General features: G+C 44.0%; 1 protein-coding gene across 2 annotated transcripts in view; it reads right to left on the bottom strand.

The window, feature by feature from the left end:
* Positions 1-251: 251 nt before the first annotated feature.
* The window catches only part of ST5 (suppression of tumorigenicity 5), a 186,772-nt gene continuing 175,782 nt past the window's right edge, over positions 252-11,241 (bottom strand). For both annotated transcript variants that reach the window (XM_015414621.1, XM_015414613.1), the window contains exons 17-20: positions 10,764-10,875; positions 8,698-8,937; positions 3,542-3,628; positions 252-950 (exon numbers count right to left, since the gene is read on the bottom strand). In XM_015414621.1, the coding sequence (XP_015270107.1) occupies positions 916-950; positions 3,542-3,628; positions 8,698-8,937; positions 10,764-10,875 (474 nt within the window). In that variant the 3' untranslated portion in view covers positions 252-915. The remainder of the gene's footprint in view (positions 951-3,541; positions 3,629-8,697; positions 8,938-10,763; positions 10,876-11,241) is intronic.

Here is an 11,241-nt window from a genome sequence, read left to right as displayed (position 1 = left end):
AAGGGAACCTTTACCTTTTAAGGCTATACGCCACTATTGTTATCAGTTTAAAAAACCATGTCACTAGTACACATTGATTTCTGATCACATCAGCCACTACTGGAAAAAATTGGCTGCCCCCCGAAGCAGAGGTTAGGTTGATTAGTTAGCTGGTAATTAAACTGAAATAAATGGATTCTAATGAATATGGACATTTGACACCAGTATTTACACAATTTATTAGAAATCATACATACATTAGGAAAGGACGGGCTGTACCTAATCATTGGTAACCTGTGTGTCAAAAGGCCGGGAAATTCTCCATGTTTAGTAATCATAGTGCAGAATGTATAACAATTTACTGACCATCATTTAAAACAAAGCAGATATTCTGTGATTGTGAATCAAGTACCTTATTATGGAATAACTTGTTATTTTTCCCCATGACAAATGAATTAGAAGGGGGAAAAAACTAAAGGAAAATATAAACTCTGTCATATAAAAATCAGACCTCTGCCATGTACCCCCACCCCCAAATTCCCAGGCTGGAGTTCATTCACTTCCATAATACATCATGTAGCTCTCACAAACATCTGTAGAAGTCAGTGGTTCTGCTGAGACAGTCAGCTGCACATAATAAGCTATGCAGTTGGCACTATGCACAACTTAGTTCATACTAAAGGAAGAAGCACCTGTTATTTTCAGGAATATACAAATATTACCACCGTTGTCTGTGCTCATGACAAAAAAAAGGACACTTACAGCACATTATTTACAAACAACTATTCAGTTTTGTTTTTTTTCGCTGGCACATAGTCAAACAGCATTTGCAGTCACCTAAACTTGCAATCAGGACCAGAATCAGAACGGCTGCAGGCGTTGTTCTAGGCCCAGGGTCATAAATAGTCTTTGGATCCACATCTCAGTAGAAAAAAATTAATTCTTCTTGTGAAGAAACTTCATTTTATTTCCTGTGAAACAAAAAGGGGCCCTCAGTTATGAACATACATTAAAAGGCCTTAAGGAATTCAGTACCACACAGGCTGTGATATTACCATGCTTTGGACTGAATTCTATCATTTTTGCCTGCTGATTGTGGAATCGTTATCTGACGGAGCTTTCCTCTTCCGCCAGATAAACAGTGCAGTCCTCTGCAATGGTACTCAAGTCAAAGCCAACTGAAATCAATGGGCTAAGACTAGAACATAAGAACATAAGAGGCGCCAATGTTGGATCAGGCCAAAGGCCCATCCAGTCCAACACTCTGTCACACAGTGGCCAAAAATACCAGGTGCCATCAGGAGGTTCACCAGTGGGGCCAGGACATTAGAAGCCCTCCCACTGTTGATTTCCCCCCCAAGCACCAAGAAGACAGAGCATCACTTGCCCAAGAGCCCCTATCTATACCTTGTGGCTAATAGCCACTGATGGACCTCTGCTCCGTATGCTTATCTAATTCCCTTTTGAAGCCGTCCATGCTTGTAGCTGCCACCACTTCCTGTGGCAGTGGCACCACTTCCTGTGATTAGAGTAACTCTGGATAGGACTGCCCTGAAAGTCTCCTTGCACTTTTGTTCCCATGAGAATTTTCACATCCCTGAGTCCTGAAAGATATTTTATTTTCACCTTTTTTGCTTGTTGAATTACTTGTCATAAGGAAAAGTTACATATCCATTATATTCTGTATTGTTGTAGGAAGCCGCCCTGAGCCCGCTTTGCGGGGAGGGCGGGGTATAAATTTGACTATAAGTAAATAAATAAATATCCAGGGAACAAGAAAATTCTATAGGTAGAGTTCAAGGGTTTGGATCAGGAGTTTTTTTATGCCTATTATTTTGGGCGCTTGGAGAATCTGTCCACATAAGAATGCTTATCTTCAAGCAGGACTCTTTTTGTAGAAAAAGCCCAGCAGGAACTCATTAGCATAATAGGCCACACCCAACAGCAGGCGCTCATTAGCATATTGGGCCACACGCCTGACAGCACAGCTCATTAGCACATTAGGCCGCACCCCCATATTACCAGAAGTGTGGTCATCCAGCCACACCCACCTTTCCCTTCTTATTCTGTTTACCTTGTTTGTTGTCAAAACCAGGGCTTTTTTTGTAGCAGGAACTCCTTTGCATGTTAGGCCACACACCCCTAATGTAGCCAATCCTAATGAGTTTCTGCTGTTGGGTGTGGCCTGTTATGCTAATGAGTTCCTGCTGGGCGTGACCAACTTGGGAGCCAGCCGGAACTCCGTTCCTGTGCGTTCCTGCCCAAAAATAGCCCTGTCTTCAAGTACCTGCTTTACAGATGGTTTTGGCTTTGAACAATGGTGTGTGTGGGGGGGGGGCATGACATAGCCTGATCTTGCCAGATCTCAGAAGCTAAGTAGGGTCAGTGACAATGCTCCCTCTAAGCTATGCAGTCTTGTGAGCAAAAATTCTACTTTGTGAGCTACTGGCGTTAAAGTTGTGAGCGAGCGATTCGGCTACTGCATAAATTAGTTTGCTCAGGAGCCCTCCTTCCTGAGCGGAGACAAAAAATGTGTGAGCCGGAGGCTAAAAAAGTGTGAGCTAGCTCACACTAACTCAGCTTAGAGGGAACACTGGCTCAGTACTTGGATGGGTACTCCAGAGGAAGGCCGTGGCAAACCACCTCTGCCTAATCCCTTGCCTTGAAAGTCCCCTCCTGGGGTCACCATAAGTCGACTAAGACTTGACAGCACTTTCTGTACACACAATAGGAGGGGGTATTTCCAAAATGCAGATAGTCTGAGAACTCAGTGCTACAAGACGCACTGGGTAGAGAATATTTGTTCAGTTCTCAACTTTCATGGTGTGGCTGAATGGACAAGTGCTTTCTGCATACACTTGATCGCAAAATAGGTACACGCTAAAAACTGGTGCATTGGTCGGTACTTTACAAGGAAGATCCAGCAATGAGTGTGTTGGTACTCTATCCATTAAGTTAGATGGTGGATGGAGTTTTAGGAATGAAGTTCCTCCATTACAAGATACTAATAATTGGATATATCCGCTAGCATTACTAGGTATAAACAGGATGAGCATATTGTGTCACCCAATTTAGAAAGAAGGTAGGGTATAAATCTAAAGACTGAATTAACTAGTATCTTAAAGCACCACTGCCTGAAATTCTAACAGTACATCGTAGAACAAGAAGAGAATCAAAGAAAGAGCAAAGTCTTCCACATTTAAGAACCATGGCTTAGGAGTTATTATTAAGAAATTACCCAGGGAAGAAAAAGCTATCAACATTTCTGTGGCAAGATAACAGTCAGATACGAGACTTTGGTTTGATCTATGAAAGCCTCAAAAAAATGTTTCGTTCCTTGCAGGCATTTAATTATTAAGTCAAATGTGTTACCAGTTCTTGGGAAGATAGATTCTTTCATTACTTGTTAATAAATACATTCTTCTGTATAGGAGATGCTTCAATGAAGGAGTCTCCAGTAACAGAAAGTGCTTCATAAGAGACCCTTTCTTCAGCATTTTTTCAACATGCAAGTGAGTTCAGATTTGGAGCACAAACATTTCCAGACCAATTTTTTCCTTACCAAGACCTCGTAGAAACTTATTTACTCCACTTTGTTCAGTGTCTGGAAGTTCTTCCAAATACTGTTCAACCCTCTGTTCAAAGAGACCTGTGGGAAGTGGATGAAAGAGAAATCATTGGTCTTTCCCCAAAAGTAAGGAGGATCAAGCTTGTATTGTTGTCACAGCCAATTTTCAAACACTTTTTGTTCAACACTGCTTTCCATAGCCTTTACAAAATCCTTGGATTTGCAGAGTTCCATCTCTTCAGTCATCCCACTCACCAGCTTCTCCCCCCCTCCAGGATACTTCGTTTCCCCATAATGCAACAATGGACATTCAAACAACTTGAAGGGATAATGGTCTCTTGTGGATTCAGCAAAAAAAACCTCAAAATGGAAACACCTGCCTTAGTAATCAGGTTAACCTTACAATGTTCATTAAATGACAGGCGGTATGGTATAGTGCTTAGTGTGTTACACTGGGACCAGGTTAAAATCCCTACTCACTGCTATTTGCTTGAAGACACTCTAGCTCTGACTTTGATAGCCACACAGGTGTTTTTTGGACCTAAATTGGAAGATGTTCAAATTCAGCAACTGTGCATTTGGCACCAGACACATGACTTTCACCTTTTGAGGCCTCACAAACATCTTTGTCATGTGTCTTTAGATCTTGCTGCTTAACCTTCCTCTTCCTGGTCCAATATTCACTTATTGGTTATCTTATTGCAATATGTATTTAAGTTATGTGTACCTCAATACTGACTGACCTCTGAAGAAGGCCCCAATAGGGCAGAAACGCAACAGGTCATGTGTATTGGCCCTTGTGTTTAGGCTATACTTTTTATGAGGCTTTCATTGGGCCCTTATGTATGTTTTTAACTGTCTTTCTAATAAATACATGTATTTTTGTATATTCTAAGTTTTAACTAGGTTTTTAATATTGGCCCTTCTGTAGACTTTCTTCTCACCCTCTTGGTTCTTGATTCCAATTTTTGGGTCAAGTTTGTTTTCCCCTTCCTGTGTCTTACTTAAAATCCCTACTCTGCCACAGAAGCTTGCTGGGTAAAGGTAAAGGTAAAGGTTCCCTTGCTCGAAAGCCAGTCGAATCCGACTCTAGGGTGCAGTGCTCATCTCCGTTTCAAAGCCGAAGAGCCAGCGCTGTCCGAAGACGTTTCCATGGTCATGTGGCCGGCATGACTAAACGCCAAGGCGCACGGAACGCTGTTACCTTCCCATCGAAGTGGTACCTATTTATCTACTTGCAATTTCTTGCTTTCGAACTGCTAGGTTGGCAGGAGCTGGAACTAGAGACGGGAGCTCACTCTGTCATGCGGCACCCGGGTCTCGAACTGCTGAACTACTGACCTTCCACAGCCTTCAGTTCAGCGTCTTAACCACTTGAGCCACCGCAGTTCCTTGCTGGGTAAGCATGGGCCAAATAAAACAAAAGTCCAGTGGCAACATTTATTTTAATACAGACTCTTGTGAGTCACAGTGCACTTCATCAGATACACATGTGAAGGGAAAACATACTGGGAAGTCTTATGGGGAAGGTGGAAAGGAAGAGTCAAGGCTTGCTGTGATCTACACCATGAGACCTCAGGCCAGTCACACACTCTCACCGTAACCTTTTTTACAGGTTTGTCGTGAGGATAAAATGGAGGACGGGAGAACAGTGTTAAGCTACACCAAGTCCCCACTGCGGAGAAAGGTAGGGTATCAGTGAAGTAAATTTAAAAAATGTGATATCTAAAAGTTATGCCATCTTTGAAGCCACAATCTACAAGGAAGTTGGGCTTCTCCTGTGCAATATTCATTGAGATGTACAGGAGCTGTGCAAGACTATGTTTGTGGAATGTACTCTAGTATCAGAATAGCCGATGGCTGATTTTTAACCAACAAAGGTGTGCTGGCTTTCTTTGTTTTCCTCAGCTCTTGTGCCACACGGCTTCTATGACCACAAGAGTGGCCCCAGGAACCAAGAGCTCTGGCATCTTTTTTTATTTTTATTTTTTACTAAGTAGGCACTGTACATCAAGCCATCTTCTAGGGCTGCCAAGTGGGGGTGGGTAAACCCCTGCTTCGGAGGCCTGATTTCCACCACCGGGGAATCGGGCCCCGGGGGGAACTCCGCCCCCCAAAGTGCAGCGTGGCTGCGTCACCAGAGGTGATGCAACCACGGCAATCACGTTGGGGGCGTGGCCCCGATCGTCGGAGGGAAAACTCTATGGTTTTCAACGTGATCGACGTCGCCCATCACTTCTGGTGATGTGCTGGCGGTGCACGCGCGCAAAGCGCGTGCGCACGCACATAGAAGAACGGTTTCCAGAGCCCGGCGAGGCTCCCCCGCCGGTAGGACATTTTGACTTGGCAACCCTACCATCTTCTGTTCTTTCTCTCCCCTTGGAGACTGTGACAGGCCTTTCTTGAAACCGAAGGGTACCCACGCTGCCTCCTGTAATTCTGGGGATCCAGTTTGTTTTGAACTGTAAGCCTTCCTCTCAGTTACAAGATGTTCTGAGGGTAGCAAGTGTAAAGACTTTGGACTGCTGCTGTGAAGTAAGTTTTGTACTAAGCCTGAAGAGTACAGAGATCACTGCAGCAGGGCGTTTAATAAAATAGCAAAGAAAATTTATTTAAGTACAGGCTATGTGATGAATTACCTTTGTAGTTACTAGGTCTGTTCATCACCAGAGACAGGTCTCACAACTCTGTCGTCTCCCAGGGGTAGAGTAAAACTGCACTATCACACTACCAGGCATAAAAGGTAAAGGTAAAGGTTCCCTTGCTCGAAAGCCAGTCGAATCCGACTCTAGGGTTGCGGTGCTCATCTCCGTTTCAAAGCCGAAGAGCCAGCGCTGTCTGAAGACATTTCTGTGGTCATGTGGCCGGCATGACTAAACACCAAGGTGCACGGAAAGCTGTTACCTTCCCACCGAAGTGGTACCTATTTATCTACTTGCAATTTCTTGCTTTCGAACTGCTGGGTTGGCAGGAGCTGGAACTAGAGACGGGAGCTCACTCCGTCATGCGGCACACTCAGGTCTCGAACTGCTGAACTACTGACCTTCCACAGCCTGCAGTTCAGCGTCTTCACCACCTGAGCCACTGCAGCTACCAGGCATAGCTACTCACAAAATTATCTGTTCCTTTGCCAAGACAATTCCCAACTTCAACTGTCTGCCCCTTTCTTCAGGCAGCCCCTCCTTCCCCTTCTAATTCCCTCCTCTGAAAAGAGATTGGATGCTGGAGCAGCACTTCCATAGGCTCAGGTGTGAAACAGCTGAGTGGCTGTTTTACCTCTCAGGGGCAGGACAGCCACATGTCCGTCACAGGAACCCTGAAACCTATCTTACGATAAAACGAAGAATGGCTTTCCATGTTACAGGGTGGTACTGACACTGGACATAGGAGTGCTGCACATTTTCATTTTATGCTCCTGAATTCACTTTAATGTTTGCAGGGAAACTTCCCAGTGTACGTGTGCACGCACGTTTGAATAAAGTAGAAAGTGCTCAAGCTGACTACACGCCTGAAACCTGCATGTTCTCCCTGAATGAGACAGCCTTCAAAAACCAACAGAGGATACCAGTCACCACTTTACTGCTGAATTCCAGAAGGCCGTTATATTTTTTACCTTAAAAAATTCTAATCTGATTACCATTATGGAATACCACTGAGTATCTAGGCAGCGTACTCCGCAATTTTCCATTTATTCTTTTTTTCCCCCTCATATGAAAGCAAACCAACTGGATTGGGTAAGGGAGAGAAAAGCCAAGCCTTTCCCCCAAACCTTCCTCTTTTAAAAACTTCCCGTATTTCTTTCCTGAGCTGGAAGACAACGCAAAGTTGAACTAGTAGATCCAGAGCCCCAGCAGATGGCACTGCTGTGCAAGACAGAGAGTGTTTCAGGAACATAGCACTCGATGGTTAATAACGTCATGGGTTGTTCAGTTCTTCCCTACAGCCATACCAAGTCCAAACGGCACTGTTCTCCAACAGATATTAGGAAGTGATGAACAGCACGTCCTCCGACTGTGCTTTTTACTGGTACAGGTCCTGTCACCCCATTACGTTTTACAAGTTACTGGCATGCACTGATGCTTGATCGAACACTGGAGCTTTTCTGCAGACTGTATGTTGATTCAGTTGTTTGTGTACTATCATAGAGTGAAACTGCTATACATTTTAAATACAGTGAACCTGATTTCCTTTGTCAAACACAGGAGAGTGTGAAACAATGCACAATACCATGGTTTCCTGGGCGTTTTCCAGATACTTTAATCTGGAATTACATTTTCCAGCAGAGATTACATTTTTGTAAAGGGCAAGTTCTTCACTGCAGACACATAAAGACTGCAAATAACATTTAGAAATAATACTGAATATTTACGCTTTGTGTAAATCCCAAGATTTGTAAGCCACTATTATTATCTCAATAGTGCAGGTTGGAACCGGTTGGAACCGGTGCAGTTTAAGCTGGCTGAAACGCAATCACACTTACCTCCTGTCTGCGGAGCCCATTGCTGTATGCCCATTCACATGCAGCGGGCATTGGCGTTTTTTTTTTTTAAACTCAGTTTGAGCATGCGCATAGGCAGCCATAGACAGAATGGCAATCTTCGCGCATGCGCAAAAACCCCCATATGACATTTAAACTTTAAAGGTAAGGACTTACCTTTAAAGTTTAAAGACCAAACTGGCCTCCCTGAAGTCCCGGACTCCTCCGAAACGTTAAACTAAGGACTTTTTCTTTTTTTAAAAAAACAAACGCCAGGGCAAAGCTTTGCCCAAGTGCATATCTCCGACCTTTAAAAAAAATGACGAGCGAAAATCGGAAGCCTCAAGCTTCCAAACAGAAATGGCTAGAAGTGGAGAGCAATCAGACGGGGGGTACAGCGATTACAACCTTTGTACTCAGGATACCACTACTTGGGGACCTAGTGGCAGAATAAAACGGTGTAAAGCTCTTTGCAACGGTTAGGGACGGAAGGCAGATGTTCGCCGTGTGAACGCCGGTAAGTACACCGATTCCAACTGGCACCTATTCCGTTGCAAATGCCCCGTCTGAACGCACCCATCATGTATCCAATGTTGCCCTCTACGGCTAACTATGTACTCAGATGTGTTAAGTAATGAAAAGACTATCCTGCCATGGCGAGAACAGAACTTACCTTTTGCTCTGCATTTTCTCAGTTCTCTGTCTTGGATAAACCCAGCAAACATCTGCGATTCCATAAAGACCTCTAGAAAACGACGGATGCTCTTTGAAGCAACAGATTTACGGAAAGCCTCCCTCTGGAAGACACGCTCAGCCTTTTCATTTTGAGTTAGGAAAAGGGAGTAGTGTCCCACTGTCTCCACGAAAAAACGGATAAAAACTTCTGATACTAATCCATTCAGGGTGTTGCACTCTGCAAAAGAAGAGAAGACAATGTATAAACATATACCCGAATCTGCATAGTCGTGAATTCCAGGAACAGCAGTCCCTTGCTTGAAAGCCAGTCGAGTCCGACTCTAGGGTTGCGGTGCTCATCTCCGTTTCCAAGCCGAAGAGCCAGCGCTGTCCAAAGAAGTTTCCGTGGTCATGTGGCCGGCATGACTAAACATCAAGGCGCACGGAACGCTGTTACCATGTTAATGCTGTATATAAGCAATGCTCCTTTCCACGGCCTTATACCGAATTCACAGAGCCCAGAATGGTTGACTCTGTCAGTGACTCTTCAGTGGCTCAGGCAAAGATCTGCACCTGCACCTGCTACCCAAGGTCTCACCTGGAGATGCCAGATACTGAACTGGATGGTTTTTATATGCAAAACATAAGCCCTTACCTCTCAGCTGTATGAATTCTGGATTTTTGCTGGTGTACCACATAGCTATAGAATGACCTATACAAACAGTTTTAGAGAACCACAGGATAGCTTCAGTCTAGGACTAGGGAGACCCAGATTCCAAATCCTGCTTAGTCATGACGCTCACCGGGTGACCTTAAGCGAGTCTTTCAGTGAAATCTGCTCTCCTAATGGGTGAGGACATGGGTAAGGACAGCTGCAAGCATTTGCCCAGGAATAAGCACCCATGAACAGAATGGGACTTACTTCTAGGTAGACTTGCTCAGGATTGCTATCAACATCTGGAGAGGATGGTCTAAGCTTACTCTCGCTACATGCTGCAGTCCCAATTCAAATCAGGCCCACGTATGCCTAGGAAGTGAAGGACTCCAGAACATGTCTCTCAAGCTGACCCGGAAATGTCACCAGGGGAAACGTAACTTATAGCTAGGGTTTTAGTACTATGTGATACAATGAGCACTGTGTTAACTGACATTCGCAAGACAAATCATAAGAGTGTGCTAGGCTCTGTAAAGCGAATGCTACAGAATGCTTCCATTCATTGCTTTTACAACAATGTAAAGACTAGGAGTCAAGGAGCTGCGGTGGCTCAAGTGGTTAAGACGCTGAACTGCAGGCTGTGGAAGGTCGGTAGTTCAGCAGTTTGAGACCCGGGTGCCGCATGATGGAGTGAGCTCCCATCTCTAGTTCCAGCTCCTGCCAACCTAGCAGTTCGAAAGCAAGAAATTGCAAGTAGATAAATAGGGACCACTTCGGTGGGAAGGTAACAGCATTCCGTGCGCCTTGGTGTTTAGTCATGCTGGCCACATGACCACGGAAACGTCTTCGGACAGCGCTGGCTCTTCGGCTTTGAAACGGAGATGAGCACCGCAACCCTAGAGTCGGATTCGACTGGTTTTCGAGCAAGGGAACCTTTACCTTTTTTTTTAAAGACTCTAGAGACTTAGCTGGACAGGTATATCTTGTTTTCAGATGGACATTTCAAAGATTCAGGCCAACACAGCAAACCCCTCTGAAGCATTTGAGGGTCCTGTTTTTCTTCCTTCAGGAAGAGCACAACATCCAAGCTTGTAATTAAATTCTCACTGTCTAACTGTTTAAGTGAGCCAAAAGAAAAAATAGTCATGGAAGAAACTCTCAAGAATAGCTGGCCCAGAATTCAGGCAAATGATTGGTAGTGTGACAGTGTTTTGTAAAATAATGTGTACTATGTTAAATACTCCCATGAACTGTATCCTATTCATAGGGTTGAAAAACACACTTTTTTCAGGGAACTGATCAGTTTGCATATAGTGTTTTTATTTCCCGCACTGGCTTCCAAGGACATGTTATTCCCCATCCCCAGAGGACTCTCCTGTGACCAGGTACTTGTTCCTTGGGCCTCTTACCTTCATCCGATTCACTGTCTGAATCCTGGTTTATTAAATCGTCCTTCCTCTCTAGAGCCTGTTCCAGAGCTGCTTGCAATTTCCTAGGCAAAAGTGTATCTTCATCATCCATCTGAAGGGGTAAAAACAACCATGCTAAGATTTCATTCTCCCATACATGCTTATTTCCAGATAAAAAAGAACCAGTGTTTAGAATTTTTCAAATATAGTTGGAAATAGAATTAAATTTATGTTTCAAAATTTCACATTTCTGACTGTAAATTTACAGTGGTTTCAGTGAGAACAGAAATCAGACCAGAAACACAAAGGAACAGATAAACATGTTTTTTTGAGGAACATTAACCACAATCTGCTTTTTCTCCAGCTGTGTGCAAGGATCAAGAGGTCCTCTTTCCAAGTCTCAGATGCCCACAATCACAACCTTCCTAAAAACCATTACAGCAATATACTCATCACCCTCAGCTAACCTATTCTATGC

This window comes from Gekko japonicus, unplaced genomic scaffold, assembly GCF_001447785.1.
Source record: "Gekko japonicus isolate JY-2015 unplaced genomic scaffold, Gekko_japonicus_V1.1 scaffold1601, whole genome shotgun sequence".
Taxonomy (NCBI): Eukaryota; Metazoa; Chordata; class Lepidosauria; order Squamata; family Gekkonidae; genus Gekko; species Gekko japonicus.
Note: the sequence above shows the minus strand (reverse complement) of the source record. Positions and strands in the feature narration are given on the sequence as shown.